General features: G+C 50.2%; 1 protein-coding gene across 5 annotated transcripts in view; it reads left to right on the top strand.

Annotated features, from left to right (window-relative positions):
• The window catches only part of CDK5RAP2 (CDK5 regulatory subunit associated protein 2), a 167907-nt gene that overhangs the window by 136296 nt on the left and 11592 nt on the right, over positions 1-20019 (top strand). For 4 of the 5 annotated variants that reach the window (XM_032865725.1, XM_032865728.1, XM_032865727.1 and 1 more), the window contains 9 exons: positions 422-597; positions 5057-5176; positions 8948-9064; positions 10959-11148; positions 12171-12292; positions 13338-13586; positions 16286-16363; positions 17384-17649; positions 19434-19577. In XM_032865725.1, the coding sequence (XP_032721616.1) occupies positions 422-597; positions 5057-5176; positions 8948-9064; positions 10959-11148; positions 12171-12292; positions 13338-13586; positions 16286-16363; positions 17384-17649; positions 19434-19577 (1462 nt within the window). The remainder of the gene's footprint in view (positions 1-421; positions 598-5056; positions 5177-8947; positions 9065-10958; positions 11149-12170; positions 12293-13337; positions 13587-16285; positions 16364-17383; positions 17650-19433; positions 19578-20019) is intronic. The other variant, XM_032865726.1, reaches the window with a different exon arrangement.

The following is a 20019-nucleotide window of genomic DNA, read 5'->3' as shown; positions in this document are numbered from 1 at the left end:
ACAGACAAACCTGGGCTCAAGTGGTGAGACTGTGGGCAAGCTTGTGCCTCAGGCTCCCCGAGTCTGCAGGATAGTCCTCTCCAGCTCAAAGGGTCTCTGTGGGGACTGAGTAAGACGGTATGTCTAACACGCCTGGTACAGAGTGGGCACTGACTCGTGCTCTCGCAGAGGGCCCCTCCCCGTGAGTCAGACAGTGGCTCCCCCTTCTTCACTGGCTCCAGACTCAAGCCCACTGAGCGCTTTTTGGTTTTAGAGTGTCCTCCCTAATAAAATACTCTGGGGAAACAAAAAGGCTCCAAAACAAAGTTGCAAATATGGGGAGATTACAAAGGGCCAAGTAACCTTAAGTGTTCCCAAGTCCTGGTCCTGGCTTGGGATCTTAGTGTGGGGAACAATGTCTCTCTCAATCCCGATGGTGAAGGATGGAAGAAGACGGTATCACCTACCAGCACATCCTCCCTGAGTCTCCTGAGCCATCTGCCTCTCACGCGTTATCCGACTGTGAAATGTCCGAGAAGTCGTCCATCCTCTCACAAGACCAGAAGCAAGACAGCGAGACCGGGAAGACCTCGGTCTTGACGAACCATTTCTCTCAAGGTAAGCTAAGCTTTGCTAAGCATTTTAGAGGCGGCCAAGGCTTCCTGGTCTAAACAGTAATTTGCCATCTTGCCTGAGTAAGCAGAGTGTAGTGACATTTGAATATTCGTCTGATGGAGGGAGATCTTGGCAGGGCCAGAGCTGGTCATTCAGACTATCATTTATCACTGGGGAAAGCTGCGGTTGTTGAAAGTGTTGGTGATTGGGGAAGAGTCATTTTTATTTCTTAATGATGACTTATTATGTGACTTGCCATTTCCTCGCTCTTCTAACAGTGGCAGAAACCAGACTGGCGGGCCCTGAGATTCTGGTCCTTTCCAAGTCTGGTTAATTTCCTGTTTTTCCCTTCAGATTCTTCTGAGACCCTGTCACTTTGAAGACCCATGCTTGGAATTGTACAGATGCCCCAGAGTACCTAACCACCCTCCCTCCACCTGAACCCCTGTGAGGGTATTTTGTAATGCTAGTGATCTTAGTGTTTCCCTTCAGTGTGTGACCTTTTGTCCACTGGGTCAGCCCCTCGTCCTGCCACTGACCATGGGCCATGGGCTCAGTTGGCAGAATCAGCCTCCCGAACTTCCACCTGCCCCTGAGCTCTCCTTTACCTCCTCTGTATTTGTAGTCTTGATTACCTCCTGTTGGGGTATTAGGTATGAGGTATTGGATTGGCAAATTTTTCCTAGGAAAGGGCAGATAGTAAATATTTTGGGCTTTGTGGAACATATGGTCTTTGTTGTAATTACTCAATCCTGTTGTTGTAGCAGAAGGCAGCCGTAGACAAAATGTAAGTGAATGAGTGTGGCTCTGTTCCAGTAAACTGTTATTTACCAAAATAGGTGGTGGGTGGGTTTGACCCAGGAGCTGTGGTTTTCTGACCCCTGGTATAGATTCTAGTCCTTAGCTGGCATCCTCTGGTCTCTCCTTTCTTCCAGTGGTTATTTGCAAGGCAGCCAGGGTGGATCCAGAGCACAAATCAGACGCTGGCACCTCCTTTCTAAATGCTTTTTTTTTTTTTAAAGATTTTATTTATTTGACAGACAGAGATCACAAGTAGGCAGAGAGGCAGGCAGAGAGAGAGGGGAGGAAGCAGGCTCCCTGCTGAGCAGAGAGCCCGATGTGGGGCTCGATCCCAGGACCCTGGGATCATGACCCGAGCCGAAGGCAGAGGCTTTAACCCATTGAGCCACCCATGCACCCCTCTAAACGCTTTTTGTTGACACCTGATCACATAGAACTGGTTTTCAAAAATTCAAAGTCTGTTTTAGCAACAACCCCCCACTTTGTTTCAGATGAACTTTATATGGAGGCCTGATATGTAATTAAGATGCGGGTGAGACTTTGTCCTCTACAGCGGCTCCTGAGGCTCCTCTAGGATACCCTGGGCCCGGAGGAGCACAGTTTGAAAACACCCAGAGCAACGAGTACCCTTGTTTGATAGAAGTGTGGTGTCAGCCAGGCTCCTCACTTAGATTTGTTTTCTTTGGGTTTCTGGCTGTATCCCTGTGTGATTTCTGTGAGTTTCTACGTACTAGGTTTCTCTCGGTTATTTCTGGCTCTTTGATCCGCCTTCTCCTCATGTGGGTCAGACCCATGAGTTGTTTTCCTGTCCTTAGCTGCACTTCCTTCTGCACTGTATCAGCCCGGCAAGGAATTCAGTCCATTTCCAAGAACCCCTGAGACTGTTTTTGTGGGAGGAACACTCTTGATTGAGGGCTGGAGGAATTACAAGGGCGTGAGGGTTAACGGTGCAGCAAGCCAGATCACTTAATGGGAATACGTGAGACCCCTGTTCTTTCAAACCCTTCGGCTACAGTATGGGCACCTCGCTCTAGGTTTCTTTTGTCAGCCCCTCTTTTTTCTACCCTCCCACATGTCTGCCACGCCAGTTCTAATACAGAACCTGTTAGGTGTCTCCTATGTCTTATGATTCTGGGGACTCATGACCTTGGGCTTGTCACGCCCTCCTCGTGCATTAGCAGGCACTTTCCCTGGGGGGGGCAGTGCTCTGGAGCCATCCTAATAAGCCCACTCTTAGCTTTTTTGGTTTGCTTCTCTTCAGACTTTTGGTCTCTGCATCTGTTTTTTCCTTTTGTCATGTTTATATTCTAAGTAGAGAGATAATTTAGTATTTTTCCTTTTTGCACTTGACATTCTATCATAAGCTTTCTGACATGTTGTTACATACCATCATTTTTAGTGGCTTTAGAATAGTCCGTTGAATGGCTGGACTGCAGTTTTCCTTATGTTCCCCTTTTGCTGAACATTTAAGTCATTTCTAAAATTTCACAATTGTGAACACTGCCTCAGGGAATGTCTTTGAACATGAAGCTTTCCCCTTATTTCAGTGCATTATCTTAACCTAGATTCTGTAAGGTGGAACTACTAGGCCAAAGATACACACATGGTTTTTGCTGGTTGCTTCTTGCAGGATTTATGGTATTAAAGAGTTAGCATTTGTCAGAAGGATGTTTATTAGAGGAGGGACAGATATTTTCCTCCCATTTTGTAAAGACGAGTCTAGTGTTTCCTTCTCCTTGGTTGGGGCTGCATAATTAATAAGTGGTGTCCAGTTCGACTGGGAATGTTTCCTTAAGCCCCAGTGATGAGTCCAGCTCCTGGACAGACTCAGTGGCAGGTGGTGTGAACCGATTTACCCAAGAAGCCGGCAGCGTGGGATGTGGATATAAACCATCGAGGAGGACTGCGATCAGAATAGATAAGTTCCTGCCTCACCCGGACCTGACTAGTGGCTGGACTATTCTCAGGGCAGCAGGGCAGGGGCGGGAGGTGTGGCAGGAGTTTGCTGCACAGGGTCTTCCAGCGTTGGGCTGGCCAGGAGGGCCTCACGCATCCCACCAAATGACTTGCCACACTTCTGGCATTAATAGGAGATAGCTGAAGGTCTGGGAATTAAGTCGTCTCATAAACATTCAGATTCGTGGCAGAATTACTATTTAATTAGGAAAAGATCTGTAACATTGTACTACTTTTAAACGAAAGTCATTTTGGAGGAATTAAAACTGGGTCATAACATTAGTATAATGTTTTAAAACAAACATTACGAAGACATACTGAGTGTACCGTAATTGATGAATTAAAGACATTAATTTTGGCTTTGGATACTTGATGTGGCTATGCTTTAAACACGGAATCTAGAAACCTACCTCCAGATTGCAACTGTGCATCCTTCTTCTTTGCTAAAGTGAGATATGGCAGTGGCTGAAAAAATAGGACATGCTCATTGTAGAAAATTTGGGAAATTTAAATTTTTACATATTAATAAATGTTATACTGAGATAGAATACAAACTGAGGGATTTGGAGGGGAGGGGGTGGGGGGGTTTGGGAAGGCCTGGCGGTGGGTATTAAAGGAGGGCACGTATTGCATGGAGCACTGGGTGTGGTGCATAAACAATGAATCTTGGAATACTGAAAAAAATAAAATTAAATTAAAAAAAGATAGAATACAGAAGTTTTGAAAAACCTGAACTCTACCACCCAAAGGCAACTGCTGTTAATATCTTGGGATAGATTTTCTTATTTTGTGTTTATGTGTCTTTTTTGTCTGCAGATTTTAAAATGGAGTTATAATTATGCTGAATAATCCATTTTGTATCTCTATTTTTCTGTAAGATGATATGGTCTTCGTAATACAATTTCAGTAGCTGTAGAATACTACATCACAGTAATGTAATGTAATACAGTTGGTTTAATAATTTGAGTCATGTTCAGTTTTTATTGCTCTGTAATAGTGCTTCAGATGAACGTTTTCATGCTTTCTGGCAAATGGTTGTCAGTATCTCTGGTGATCTCTTTGAGTAGATTCCTGGAAGTAGAATTATTTGAGGAAAGACTTTGGAAAAGAACCTTTCTAAGGCTGATGATAAAAATAGATCCCAGAAGTCACGCACATTTACATTCACGCGAACAGGATGGGCTCTGGAGAGTACACACTTCTTACCATTTTCACGAGCTCTGGGATTACTGTTTTGCTCTGTTTTTGAGTCTCAACTGAGTAAATGATAAATGGATAAACATAGTCCTTTCAAAGAAATATCTGGATTCATTATGAAAATGGTTTAATCCACGCTCAGGCAATTCAGACAGACTTGAAAGTGATCTGTTAGTTTCACCATAAGGAAAGTTTTAAATTAATATTTGATATTTAGAAGAATAAAGGGCCGCATTAGAGTTGGCATTAAAATTGTATGGAATATAATTTTTCCATGTGATATAGAACTCCCTGCTCGTGGAGGGCTGCAGAGAACCATTACAGAACTGTGTCCGTGGGCTGTGGGCAGTCGCTCAGCCTCACCAAGCCCGGGAAAGTGTTGCCAGTTACCGACGATCTGAATACATCCAGCACGACTTGGAATTTTAAGATCCTTGCATAATTTGTAAATTATTCAATTTGTTGGGGCCTTCAGACTTTAAATTAAAACTAACTCTCCCTCCTGTAGACTTAGTAATGGAACATATTCAAGAAATTCGAAGTCTGAGGAGACGTTTAGAAGAATCTATTAAGACAAACGAGAAGCTTCGGGGACAGCTGGAACGGCAAGGGTCTGAACTCGATCCAGGTAAGGGAGAGCCGCCCCAGAGGGCTCTGCCGCCCCAGAGGGCTTCGTCTGGGGCACACTTGCCTGGGTCGCCTGCTGTGTGTTGGTGAGCTTCACAGTACCGGTGGCCGGCGAGGTTTCAGCCCGGATCCTGACCTCTCTGCTTGCCTCCACGGTGACCTCGCTAAACACTGCAGACTTGACATAACTTATTTATCAAGTGGGGAGAATCATCCCCGTTTTATCCCGTGGCGATGAGTCAGGTGAGTGACTGGGCAGAGCGACCCCCACAGTCCCTGGCCCTGAAGGAGTCTGCTGGCCTCTACGGCCGGGAGCGGGGCCGACTCCTCTTCTGACTTCGGTCGCTGGAAAGAAGTAGAGGTATTTTAAAATAAAACAGGGCGGTATTTCGTCTTTCCGTCAGTAACGGACCTTAAAAGTATGAGCTTGTTAGCAGTTTGGTGAGTCTCACAGGCGGCCGCGAGGTTGCCAGTATGCCTGCACAGAAACTCGGTTAGGTCTGAACGGTGTTCTTCCATGAAGGACTTAAAAATTTGTATTTTTCCCATAAGGAAGACATTCACCCAGTGCAAAGCTCACTGTCTCCATTCTATACCCATCCGTCCTGCTCTCCCTTCTCTCCTCCCACCTCTGTTAGTTGTCTTCCACACCTTAACAGTGCTTTCTCAGTGCAAATACAAATGCATGTGTTTATTTTCTCCTTCACCTAGAATACTTCATATCTGTCATTCTGTCCCTTTTTTCATTGAGCAGTGTATTTTGGACATCTTTCCTTATTGCTCCAAAGAGATTGTTTTCATTCCACGAGGACTGTGTCTTGAGAGCAGCTTTGTGCCCCAGGAAAAGCCCGAGTTTGTTAGGGAGTTGCACTGAGCTGGGTGTGGACCCCAGGTCTTCTGGTTATTAGCTTTGGGACTTGGGCAAGTCACCCCGCCTCTTCCAGACTTAATTATTTTATAAAACAGAGCCACCCTGAGATTCAGTGAAGCAGCGCTCTCAGCAGGGCCTTGCTCCGTGCCTCACTCAGTAAGTGGTGGTTTTCTTTGTCATTACCATGTTATTTTATCCTTTTATGTTGTATAACATTATTAGCTGCACGTCGCAGAGCCCTGCAACAAGTGGTGACGCGTATGTTTTTAGAGACGAAATAACTGAGTTCTAGCAAGATGTACTCAGTGGCGGTGGCACTTGAGTCCTGCGACCCCTGGTCCAGTTCTCATTCCTGCCTGGCCCATCACAGCCCTCTGCCTAGAAGGTCTTTCCAGAGCCATGGACGTGCTGATGTGCTGTGTCTGCGAGGTCAAGAGTGGATCCACGCCACTCTCTGTACCTCCCTCCCCCATCCTGCTTCCACCCTCTATCTCACCCCCAGGGAAATTGATTAACCGAGTCATTAGTCATATCAAACGCAGGGAAGAAATGCGTGCCTGGGCCCTTCACATTCACTCGTGGTAATGCCTGAATTAGATTCATTCTGTTTTACATTTTTCCTGGCAAATCCAATTATAGAATTATTTGGGGGCTCGAATGGCCACCAGCTACAATGGAGCTGGCACTGGCTCTGGAGAATAATTCACTCTGATGGGAAGGTCTACAAAAAGGCATTCATAAAGTATTTACAGTGTTGGAAAGACATGCTGTTCTCACCTTGTTGTCACAACCTCTAGAAAGACAAGGGGATAAAAGTGGCTCCGCCTCCCCCCTGCTGTGAGGCGTTCATCTTGGGAGCAGGTCTGAGAAAGGCACTGCTCCTTGTGATGCTGAGGCAGAATGTTGTTAAAAACTGTCACCTCGAGGGTTAACTTGTCATCAGGTGGAGGAGCTGGTAGGGACGGCCTTCAGAGGACACCCCGACAGCTCAGGCTCTGTCCGGCTCTGGCCTCTGGCCTGACTCTTCCTTCGAGAAGTGGCCCCCCCAGCTGTGGCCAGAGCCAGCTTCTTCTGTAGGATTGTTCCTGTTCATCCAGATGACGCTTCAGTCCTGTTTTTGGCTCCAACCTACCGCCAGTTAGGATATTAACATAAATGATAATAGCAGTAATAATAACAACATGGATCATTTTTATTGGGCTGGTGGAGACTTAGGGAAGTAACGTGATGAGCCTGAGGTCATACAGCTATTAAGAAGCCGGAGCCATGATTCAGACCCAGGTGTCTCCGCGAAGACACTAGAGTTCATAGGGGAGAGTAGAGGGGATTGGCAGGGAGAGGCACTGGGAATGAAAAATTACATAGAGCTGTGATTTGTGAATCACTATCATGGGGAAATGTGGTGCTGGAGAGCGGAGAGTGTGTGCAGCACTGGCTTCTGGGAGGCCTGATGTCCCACTGTCCTTACGGGGAGTTTGAATATTCACCTGTAATCAGTTGTGTACCAGGATGCTTTCAGCTGCAGAGAACAGAATATGAGTGAAAACTGGTGTAAACAGTGGGGATTTATATTTTCTGACCTAACAAGAGAACCAGACACTGGCAGTTCCAGGCAGGTTTACTGGCTCAGTGATAGGCTGACAGGGCTTGGGGTCAGTCTCCACGAGGACCGTGGTCATTCTGAGCATCACCTCCTCACAGCATCGGAATGAAGATGGTGGGGCTCCTCCCTGTCCTTCTCTTTTCATCCAAGTTCGAAATCTTTCCCAGAAGCCTCCAGCAGGCTTCCCTTCAGGTCTCATGTTCTAGCTGTCCTGGGGTTTAGGAAAGCAGTCTGCTTCTGCGGGGTGGTAAGGAAGGCGGGGAGGGAAGCATCTGTCTGCCCTGTAAAGAAAGCCCTGTGCTCTCCTGAGGGTCTCATGTTCCCGTGCTCTGGATGTCATATATGGTGCAGGGATAGAGAGCTGGAGGGGGGTGTGTCTCAGGGCAGCCATCTGGCCAGAGGAAGGGGTAGCATTTTAGGAGATGGACCACAGCCTGAGCTAAACTGATGAGAGTTTGTAAGTAATTTCAAACCCAGTCTGTCTGGCTTCAGACCCGGATCTTTTTAGTAAACACTTAAGACTAGACAGTGAACTTGAGCTAAGAGTTGAAAGACAAGTGCAGTTTTGACAGGTGGAGGTGAAGGAGCTGGGCGTTCTAGGCACAGGGAATAAAGACCTCACTTTACAAAGTCAGGGAGATGTGTGACCGCATAGTGTGTGGGGGCACAGGTGTGGCCCGGTCCGGCCGCATTCGAGGACGCTAGAGTCGAGGGTGGGGAGGGAGAGGGTTGTGCGTGAGCTTGGAGTGAAGTCATGGAGATCTGAAGTTTGGACCTTGTGTTTGGTTTGTTCGATTGTCTGTCTTCGCAGGGGAGGGCCGTCTAGTGTTTCTGAGCAGAGAATATCATGACTGGACTGTGCGCAGCCCCACGGGCAGAGTAGCAGGGAGGCAAGGTCAGGGCGCGCTGATAAGGTCTGAACTACAGGGACAGAGGAAGAGTGAGCCAGCGTCTGAGGCATTTGGGAGGAAGAACCAGCAGTCATGTTCGCCTGGTTGAGCAGTGTTGAGGATGGCTCCACGTACAGCTCAGAGTAGGGGTGGTAGAGGTACCGTCTGCTGGGGAGGGCAGAAACAAACCTGTTTACCTCGGTTCATGTGTAGGAGGTAAGAATGGGGGGGCGGCTCTTGCCACCTCTTTCATGCTCACTCTCATTTCCCTTTCGGCTCTGGTGATACCTCATCTGGAACGATTTCCATTGCATGTTGTGTTTCCTCGTTGTTCAAAACTGTCTTCTAGAAAGTTCCATCCATATTGATCTGGTGACCATAAACCACTATTTATGTATATTTTTATAGGTTCTACAAATGCTTTTGCTTATGGATCAGAGCTGCATAATTCTCTGACATCAGAGATCTGTTTCCTGAGGAAGCAGAACCAGGCTCTCAATACGATGCTGGCCAAGGGATCCAGAGGTAGGAACTAAAGGAGCCACCGACAGTCTGGACCCCCAGAGCCCTCTGTGGCATGGGAAGAACGCACTGCAGTCTGACCAGCCCAGGTTCACATTCTGTGGCTCTGTGACTTTGGGCAGTTCAGTTAATCTCTCTGAACCTCAGTGTTCTTAGCTGTAAAATAGGAGTACCTCATGGGGCTGTCGTGACAGTCAGCCCTGTGAAGCCCTCAGCACAGCGTCTCTAGTAAGCACACAGGTTACAGTGGAAGACAGAGACTGGAAATCTATTACTGCCGAAATCTCATCCAGAGATTTGCTCTTATCAGGAAGGTTTTTCCAGTATTTCGTAGGAGGATCCCTTCTCTTAATTGTTTCTTTTTGGAGCTTAGCCCCTGACGAGCTTTCACTTACATTATCTCTCAATACTTAAAATGTTTCTGGACAGAGGAATTATTAGGCATGTTTTACAGATAAGAACCTGAGGCCTAGGGAATTGACCCGCTGGTGGTCCCGGAGCTAGAAATCTGTAGAGCTACGAGTTGGGCCAGCTTCTCCCATTCTCCCTGGAGGGTTCTGATGCTGTTTTTGGCTTAAGAGATAGAATCGAGGCTTTTGAAGATCACTCAGCAAATGTGTAAGGGCCTGTGTAGACTGATACAGAAAGAGTGGGTCCTGGTCCCTTTCCTCGAGGGGATGGGGGCGGATGAGGCAGATGGGAGAGACAGCCAGGCAACCCACGGCAGGCCAGCATGAGGGTCAGCCAGGACAAAGGCAGGCTCGGGGAGCACAGGACCCTGGGCACGGTGTCTTGACCCAGGAGAGGCTCGGCTTCAAGAGCTCAGTCCAGCAGGCTAAGCAGGGGTTAGCCACGGTGCCTAAGATTCAGAAGAGCCAGGGCCTTCTAAATAGAAGAAAGAAAGCAGGCAAAAGCCTAGGCGTGAGAGGCGGGGAGAGTGTCAGCCAGTCAGGAATTGTAGGAAGTATCGTGGGGCTGGAGTCTGAGCGGGGAGGGGGCACTTGCTCAGAAATCGTCATGTCGTGGTGAAGGGTGGCATCAGAAAAGCTGGGTCTCCATCTTGGCTGTGGCCTGTTTGGCTCTGTGACCCTGGGGAAGTTTTCACCTCTGCGATCCTTTGTTTCCGATCTGGAAAATGAGAAAAATAGTACCTCTTCGGAGTTTTGCTACAAGGATGAAATCAGATGATACCCGTGCAGGTCTTGGTGTAAGGCCTGCCGTCAGAGCTGCGGGCCTGGTAGCTGCCTCCACCAGCAGCCCAGAGAAGAGCCGGCATGGGGAGCTCTCGGGAAGCCTTGAGCCTAAGTCCTTCGTGTGCAATATCTCGGTTTAGCCGCATAACGACGCATGTGGGGGAACTGAGGCACAGAGAAGTCAAGAAACTCCATCGAGGTTTTGGCGCCAGTGGGCAGCGGAGTGCACATGAACACACCTCTCTGCCCCAGGTCACACTCTTAACTGCCCATCTCCAGGCCGTGGGCACACTTTATTCCTCGGGAGAGGTGCCGTTGTCCTGGTCTGAGGAGTGGATGGGGGCTTGCGGACTTCCCTCTCATGCATTGCCGGAGTCTGGGGCAGCTTCTTGCCTCTGTCTGTAATTTATACCCACTGTTTGCTCTGCGAAGGCAAAGTAACTAGGTTTGCACGGCCCATTATTGTATAGAAAATTAAACAGGCCCATTCCATCCCAGTGACGTTTAATCTGCAGCCTTGATGTTGACAGATTTATCTGCCCAAAATGCATAAGATAATTGGAATGCCAAAATCATAAATGCCAGATTAAATCTCATTCTGCTTTGTATTCCTGGAGTGCTCGAGCTGAAGTGCCGTATTTGCGTAATAAGGTTGGAAAAAACAAATGGTGTCTCTTCTCAGTGGCGCTTTTTTGTGTTTGCAGATAAACAGAAGGAGAATGAAAAGTTACGAGAGTCCCTCTCCCGGAAGGCTGCGAACCTCGAGCTCCTCCAGGGAGAGTATGCCTGTGTGAGGGGGGAGAACGAGCGGCTGCAGAGGGAGGTCTGCGAGTTGGAGCGGCACAACCAGCAGCTGCTCCGGGAGGTGGGCAGCAGCCGCAGTGAGCTGAGCAGGTAGGGCTCAGGGGCAGCCCCGTCCCCACTGGCCGTGCCAGGCGTCCAGTCACAGAGCGGGGTGTGTGGGCCCCTGCCTGAGCGCCCGGAAGGCCAGCAAGTGTCAGGTGCATGATGTCGGGTGGGAATCAAGCATGTGGGGCAGAATCGTCTAAGTGAGCAGGCCGGGGCATGGGGGGCAGAATGCTGGTCTTTATCCGGGGGAGGTCAGGGGAGGCCTCTCTGGAAAAAATGGCATTTGACCCTCAACCCGAAGGCAGCAAAGGGGCATGAGCTCTGCAGATAGCATGGTCCGGGGGGAGCTCATTGCGGCAGAAAGGGATGGGGCCCTGGGGCGTGGTGCCCTTGGCCTGTACAGAGCAGAGCAGGGAGGCCAGTGCACCTGGAGGGAAGGGGGAGCAGAGAGATGGCGGGATGCCCAGGCCCGCAGGCCTTCGCAGCCGTGGGAGGGCCTCGGCTTTCACTCAGCATGCCTGGGGAGGACGTGGGGAGGTTCTGTGCTGAGTGGTCGGAGGCCCACTTAGACATTAAAGGGCCCATACCTAGTGTCCCTAGCACAGTTTGCCCTCGCCCCTGTCCTGTCCCACGTGTTTCCTGTTGTTCCTCAGCGCTTGTGAGCGCCGCGCTCTTTCAGTTACCGACGTCACCCTTGGTCGCCCAGGGTGGTGCGCTGACCTAGCAAGATCATTGTCGAGCCGTCACACGGTGCGGGTCCCTCCCGAGCTCTGCACCCCTGGCTAAGCCGTAACCCTGTAAGCTTCGCTTCCTTGGCTCCGCGCGCTGAAGAGCAGAGAGCACGTGCCCGTCGGGTGGCGGGGAAGACGGCATGGGGTGGATAGCACATGGACAAGGCCAGGCCCAGGGCGGCCCTCGGGGGAGAGGGGCCCTGCTGGGAACCCTGACCCACCCCGTCGGTCTCCTCTGCACTCTGCCGGCGGTGGAAGGGCTGCTCTGTGGAGTCAGAGTCCGTCCCCAGGCGTCAGAATTAACATCTCCTCCCTGTGGCCATGGGGCCTTTCCAGGGTGCAGGAGGAGGCAAAGTTGAGGCAGCAGCTGCTCTCCCAGAACGACGAGCTCCTGCAGTCCCTCCGAGTGGAGCTGAAGGTGTACAAGAGGCTGGAGGAGGAGCACAGGAGGCCAAGAGGTACTGCGCGCTGGCCCGGGGCGCATCCCGTCCTGGGGCTGCTGCGTCCACGCTGTGAGCTCACTTCAGCATGCTGTCCTGAAATGCTGTCATCACAGCCCTCGCTGGCCTGCTGGGCAACGGGGGCACACTTTGCAGCAAGCCCTCTGGCCCCCTCTTCTTCTGAAGCAGCGTGGGTGGGCTTGGGCTCGGGAGCTGGATTCTCATCGCCCCGCCTCCTGGCTGTGCCACCTTTGGCGGGTCACCTCACCCCTCTGGGCCTGTTCTTCCTCCATGAAACGTGTCTCCTAATAGCTAGTCTGTGGAGTTGAGAAAATTCAGTGAGATCATTTATGAAAAGCATCCTACCACAGTACGTGGGACGTCGCAGACACTCAAGGAATAATTTGATTATGAGTTTTCTGCTGGAGTGCGTTTCTTTTTGCCCATTCATTTGGCCAGTAATTCTGGAGCGCCTACCACATGCCGGGCATTGCTGTGGAAATGGTTATTGGCCCAGATCCTCTGACAGATACCAGATCAGAGCGACTTGACTGCAAACTCTGATGTTTTAGAATCAGTTTTGAGGTGTGGTAGCATTTTTTTTTTTTTTTAGCTAATTTTCCAGATGATTTCTCCCTATTGAAAGTTTACCTAGAAAAGGGTCACCTCACACCTTCCATTTTCTCCTCAAGTTGCTTTTCTTATTCTTGCTGTTGTGCCTTTTTAATATACTGTGGTTCTTAAAATCAGCCCCTTTCATTCTATAATTCTAGCCCAAATAGATTTTATTACTACTAGACATAATTTCGGGGTTTGGTGTGCAATTTGCTAGGCTTTTATGGCCAGAAGCGAAAATTAATTTCCAGCTCTTATTTAGCCTGTGGAATAGCAGCAATTAAGTCTGCCAGTATTTTTGTTTTTAAAGTCAAGTTGTTATTTTAAATTGTACCTAGTTCTTAGGGAGGGGAGGGTGGTGGTGGGTTTAAAACACTGTGGAGCTCCTTTGATGGTTGACCCTTTGGTGGCGGAAGCCATCAGGTGTTCCCCTTGCTCTTGCTTGCAGAGGCCGGAGCAGAGACATCAGGAGAAGGCTGGAGGGGGCAGGACCCTTTCAGTGACCTGCGTGGTCTCCTAACAGAGATCCAGGCTCTTCGGGGGCAGCTGGAAAAGAGCATTGAGACCAACAGCGCGCTGCAGGGCAGGCTGGAGGAGCAGCTGGCGATGGCAGCGAAGAAGGCTCATGAAGGAGCCTTCACCGTGGCTCTCCAGACCCTGTCCGTCCCGGAGTGGCCCCCGCAGCCAGACAAGCACGGTACTGCCCCTGCTCCTTCTCATGGAGATGACGGCCCTGTGTGTGTCGATGGGATATGGGAGCTTCTGGTTGGTGCCCTTGCCCCACGGAGGTGTCCCTCCATTGACAGACCACCACCTGCTGCCCCAGGGGCCAGGGGCCTGACCGCTGCTCAGCTGTCACCTTTGGCGGGATAGTGTAGTCTCTGTCTGGGGGCCTCTTGGTGGAGGGAAGTGGGGTTTGGGCCACCAGCATTCTCATCACCTCCAGTCTCATCCCCGCTTCCATTCAGCCCCGCCCACAGCACTCCATGGCTGAAAATCCTTTTTAGTTCCTCGTGCTACTGCCTTTCAGAGAGATTCTAAACATCTTACTCTGGCTCCCAGTGTTTTGTAGGAGCCGAAAAGCATCCTGGTGGGTTCGAAAACTGCTTCTGTTTTGCATTTGCTCATGGGTTTATTGTCTAGCTCTACTAGGCTGTGTAGGATAGCAGAGAAGGGACAAGGGTTTCCTGTCATTGTGCTGTCACTTGCCCAGCACTGGGCTAGGAATAAGCCAGCAAATTGTCAGGCTCTAGGCAATTGGCCGGGCCATCTTCTTTGCTCTGTGGGTGAAGGAACTGAGACCCAGAGAGGGTACTGGACTTGCTCAAAGCAACACAGCAAGTAGGTGGCAGGACTGGAGCTAGAAATGACTCTTCAGCTCCCAAGACCGGTGCTGTATCTGGAGCAGCACATGGCTTTTCGGAGCCTCAGGTGTCCTGAGACACACAGGGTGGGGGGTACGCACATACTGGGGGACAGGGAGTGTCTGCACTCTTTATAGACAGGTGACAGGTACTGTAGAAAAGTTTGGACTTAGTCTCTTCTAGGATTGGGAATTCTATTGCCTTTAATTTAAAAAAATTAAAATCTCTTAGAGAGCACTCAGTCAGCATGCTTTAGAACTTGTAGTGATTGGTTTAGTGATCTCTCCTTGATAAGGAATTTGAAATTTTCACCAGAAGATGATGTGATGTTATGAAAAAAAGAAAATTAAAAAAAAAATCCTTCACGATTCTACAGAATGATGATATTTTGCTTTGCATATTTCTCATCATTTGGCGATCACATGCAGGCATGAACTTACATCATTCGCATTGGGTTTTGTGCCATTCTGTCTCCTGTCTTTGTTTTTGCCCAATATTACATCAGAAGTATTTCCCACCCTTTCACACGGGCTTCCTCATTACTGTTTTCAGATGATCCTCAGTCATGAAACCATTACCGTGGTGATTATTAAAGTGGTCTCTGATTTGGAGCTTTGATAAACATAGATGTTAATGTGATTTTTGCTATTAAGCAGCATTCTTAGGATAAAAATCCTACCAGTGGAATCTCAGAGGGTTGGAAAGGAGCCATATTGCCGCCTTCTGCATGGGCTGTCCATTGGCAGTGGTATCTCTGCTTTAAACATAGGTCTGCTCCTGGCCCTTCTTAGGGTGTGGCAGAGATGGGACCGATGGGTCTATGGGGGCCACTGGGGAGTTCGGGGCAGAGAGGATGATTCAGGGCCAGGGCTGCCTGGGAGGGAGAGCTGGGGCAGCTGAAGGGAGGCGGCCGTGGAACAACCTTCGCCTGCTTCTGGAATTTGTCTAGGGTCAGCCATGGGGCAGCCTCGCAGGAGGCACTGACAGTGTGTTTGGAATCCACAGGGCTTCCTCAGTGCCAAGGTGTCCTCCAGTGAAGGTGGGAATTCCCGCAGCAGCGGCCTCTCTTCCTCTGCACAAGCCTTTTCAGGATCCTATTTAGTGCACTTACTCGAAAGTTCTGCCCTAAAGATGGCTGGTTTTGGCAGAAAGTGATCCCTCCTGGGGGCCAGCTCCGGAGTCGAAAGTGGCTCCCGACGGTGCCCCAAGGTTCCTGGGCAAGAAGGAGCTGGCGGGCCATCCTAAGGCCTAGACTCAGGGCACGTTCCTTGCTCTGCTGCTGACACTCTGCTAGTGCTGGGTGGGTCACCTCCTGTCCTTGTCCCTCTGTCTTCTGCTCCTCCCCAAGGTCTGAAACAGTGCCGTCCTGTCCACGGTGCTCCTGAGAGTCGGACACATGCACACTCTCTAGACTTCAGGTGTGGCGGTCATCTCGGACGGCGTCCAACTGGCTTTGCCTCCTGACGTCGTTTCCACTTCCTAAACTCTGCTTTGGGTCCCTCTTGTCTCTTGCTTGGATAGCCGCGGCAACCTCCAGACTCACTCCTCCAGGCCAGAGCACTGCCCTCAGCTCGGCATTGCCCTGCCCGATGCCCTCGAGGGGGTCCCCATAGCCCTCATGGTTCCAGCCTCGTGTCCCACCGAGGCCCTGCCTTGTGCCCTGGGCTCAGCTTCCCACCTGCTTGACGCCCCCTCAGTGCGTCCTGCTGGCTCGCGCCCCTGTGCCTTTGCACCTGCTCGTTCCTGCGCCTGCTTTACGTTCCCTCCTCTGGGCTAACCCCTCCCCAGGACCCCACAGCCCCATGCCTCCCTCCCTTCATCCTGGCCACCTACCAGTGAAGCTGCCTGTTTACTTGCTGGATGGGGGGGTCCTTCCAGAGAGGACGCTGGGCCTGCTCAGTCTCGGTGCCTGGGGTCCTGCTGAGGGGATCCTGGTCCTGTTGTGTGTTTGATACATTACTGTGTTCTCATTCAGTTCTTTCTCCAATACCAGTGACAGTTTCTTTTCTGTCTCTTGTTCTGCGTCTCGTAGGTGGTGACACGTGCCCCACGGCGAGAGATGATTCCTGTGACCTGTTTGATTCCACACTCGTGGTGCCGCCACGATCAGGTAGAAGCTGAAGCCTGGGTTTCTCCGGTGGGGTTGGCTTTGGCAGTAGGACTTTTTAAAAGGAATGAAAGGGGGTCCCTGGTCCCAAATCAGGAGAGTGTTTGTCAGGATTTGGGGCTTCATGTTCTTAGCATGTCTAGCTGGTGAGCTCCTCCCCAACACCAGTTAATCGGTGCCTCGGGGTTACTGACCTCGGCAACATCACTGGGTCCTTGTTGCCTCAGATGGAAGTGCGAGCACCTCAGTGTGGCTTTAAGGCGTCCAGTGTGTGCCCCAGTGGGCCCATCCCGCCCTGTCCTACTACATGCGTGTGGCCATCCAGAGGGGTCCCCATCCTGCAGATGGGCCCACACTCTCTTCTCGCTGGGACCGCGTGGTGCGGCTCTGTCCTTTTCCAAGCCACCTTTCTCTGCCCGTGCAAATCCTCCTTCCGCCCTGAGACTCATCCTGAATGCAGACCTCTTGACGCAATGCCTTTCCAGAGACCCCCATCAGAATTATTCATCTGTACTTTCGTTGATGCAAAGGTAAAAGCAACAGGCTTTACCTCCGTTTAGTGTAATTCTTGCTTCTTGTTCAACCAGCGCAATTGTTGCTTCTCCTAGGAAGCCTTTCCTGATCTCTCTTCCTGCACCGAGAATTGATTATTTCTTCCTCTGAGCTCTGGCTCTTCGTCATCGTGCTGTTACACCTCCCGCATGGTGACTGATTAGACCGTGGGCTCATGGAGTGCAGACACTAGCTTGATTGGTCTGTGTAGATCAGGGGTCTTTGCAGAGTGGGTGCCTGACAAGTGTTGGTTGAACTGAATTGAGCTTCTCCGATCAGACGAATAAGGCCAGGGTGGGGGAACAGACAGAGGAAGGTCCCAGGCCACTTTGCCCTGTGTTGTGACGGGTGGCATTTGGGCCTGAAGGCCTTTCTCTGTCCTCGCACCTGGCTTCAACATGGCTGAACGCAGCTCATCGAGCACAGGATGGTGCCCCAGGCGGCTCTGACGTCTTCCCTCTCGTGTTGTAGCTTCAGAGACTCTTCCCCTCTCTGGAAGTGACACGGACTCCCTCTCCTGCAACAGTGGCAGTTCGGTCACCAGCAACCCGTGTGTGTCCCACCTGGTTGCTGGCCACCACCTGTGGGCCAGCACGAGTGGCTGCCACGTCCTGGGCCTGACTGGGGACTACGAGGCCCTGTGCCAGCAGATCGGCCAGGGCCAGAAGCTCTTTGCTGAGATGGCCCTGCAGATCCAAGAGGCTCCCCGGTCCGCAAGCCCAGAGCTGGGACCAAAGGTAACCTGACTGACCGCTGGAGGGAGTGAGGTTGCTCACTGGGAGCATTAAGTGGAAGGGGCCGCCTGAGGGCTCTGAGAGGCAAAGGTCGCCTGCATCCTCGGTAAGGCCCTGAGAAGAGGGACCAGGAAATGGAGCCCACGAGAGCTCAGAAGTCAGGTCCAGTCTGGGGCTGTTCCATGGGAGGAACAGTTACTGAGGTCTGTACTCTGTGTTTGTGCGATCTCTTCCCTGGGGTCACTCCTTCCTGCCTCATCCTACTGGATCCTCCTCACTTTAAAGTTACCTTTTGTTGAGGACCCGTGTGCCAGGTGCTTGTGGGGGTCACATTTTCTCTGTCCTCCCAGACTGGACCCAACCACCAAGCTTCCGTGGGTCATGTTTTCTAGTCCCTCTTCTCAGGTCCTTACTGAGGCCCCCGGCTTCCTGGTACCTGATTTGCCTTTTTGTTTTATTTTGTTTTACCCTACTGTAAAAGTCATTCTGTATTTTACATTTCACTAGACAATAAACTTTAAGAGAGCAGGGATAGTGTCTCTCTTACTCAATGTTGCATATTTACTACCTCGCACAGGGCCTGGTGTGCAGTTGGTGCACGGTAAATGTTTGTTGAATGAATTAGTAAATGCTAATAGGATTACTGTTCTTTTCTGATCATAATCTTTATTATACAAGAACATAAAAACATCACATCGTGTTCAGTGCTTAAAATTTTGATATACACGTATATACACAAACACTGTTTCACTCATTCATAAAGTTTAGTAAAACTGACTCCACATGAATTTCATATTTTGACTCTCAGTTAACATATAAGCAATTTTCCTATCCTATTCAGTATTTTTCTAGAACTTTTACTGGCTGAAAAATAAGCCAGTATGTGGCTGTAACACCACTTATTTACTCTTTGGCCTATATTTTCGACATTTAGGATGTGGCACGCGTCCTTGTAAACGGATCGCTCAGGGCATCTTTGATTAGTTCATTAGGGGTGAATTGCTGGTGTGGAAGCTCCCAGGTCGTGAACCCTTCAGGGCTCTTGGTGAGAATTGTTGATGCATTACTGTCAAAAATATGTGTCCCCGTTTGCAAGTGAGAGGATCTCACTACACCATATTCTTCGTGGAGTGATTTTATTTACAAATGGTTTTCTGCCTATTTGACAGCTAAAAGGAGGGCATCGTTTTTTTTGGTAGTGATTTTATTACTTGTGGAGACAGTGCTCTTTTCTTCTCTTTTTAAAATGTATTTTGTTTTCCCTTCTCTGACTCACGTTCTTGGTTTTCTCTTGCCCTTGACATCCCCCAGTTAGGGTTCGCATGTGTCGGCAGAGGGTGAGGGACACTTTACAAGGCCCCGACTTCATATTGGCAGTGCGTAGAGCTGTTTAGCAGGGGCTGCTGGAGACAGAAACATTCGTGTTGCGTCCCTTGCTGTTGGCACCATTTGCCTTCGGGAGAGGTTCTGTGGGGTGGAGCAATGCCAGTGGCCCTCCGTGGACCCTCTTCCCTCTGCTTGGCGTAGTAAATACAGTTAGCGCAGGTGGTTACTAATTATGCTTATTGATTGGGCTAAAATCACCACCGAAATTCTCTCATAATCTGTGATTCACCAGCCTTTAGGAACAATAAATTGGTGTTGTCTGGCACCAGGCTCCCACCCAGCATGTGGGCACAAGCCTATGGTCTGGAGATTTATGCTGCCCATTAAAGCTGGCTTGTCCGTAATCTTTTTCAACTGCATGTAACAACCTTCTCCACCCCCCCTCCCCGCCCCTTGTGCAGGGTCCACATTTGGCACCTCTGAGCAGGTTCGTCACCAGTGTGGGCACAGCCAAGCTGATCCTCGAAGAGGCCGCGAGATTATTGACGCTTTTCTGGAGGGTCTCACTCCCCACAAATGGCCAGTGCATGCTTCAGTGTAAACAGGTAGGTGGTGATACGTGGACCCCGAGGCTACGGGATGCCACTGGGGCTTGTGTCTCAGTCTCCAGCCCGGGACCTTGCTCATGGCAGACGTGCCCTCAGTTTGGGGAACACGTCAGAGGGAGGGGGAGGAGCCATGTTTAAGGGTGACATGTCAGGTACCGTGCTGGCTGCTTCAGGTGTGTTCTTGCCTTCTCCCCCGGCACCCCTGTGGGCTCGGCCTGTGGTCCTGACCTGACCATGGCCCCACTCCTAGCTTGTCTTTGTGGAGGGAAGTCCTAACTGTGTCTTACATATGGGGAAGCTGAGGCCCAACCGAGGTGACAGAGCCGGTTTGGGCAGCACAAGTATCTGAATCCAGAGGGCGTGCTTTCATTTTGTAGATTTTAAGTCCTAGTTTGTCCTTTTAGACTAGCTCATTCCCTTCCACTCTAAATCTCTTGCA

This window comes from Lontra canadensis, unplaced genomic scaffold (assembly GCF_010015895.1).
Source record: "Lontra canadensis isolate GAN:19392208 unplaced genomic scaffold, GSC_riverotter_1.0 scaffold30, whole genome shotgun sequence".
Taxonomy (NCBI): domain Eukaryota; kingdom Metazoa; phylum Chordata; class Mammalia; order Carnivora; family Mustelidae; genus Lontra; species Lontra canadensis.
This window is presented reverse-complemented; position numbering and strand designations above follow the sequence as displayed.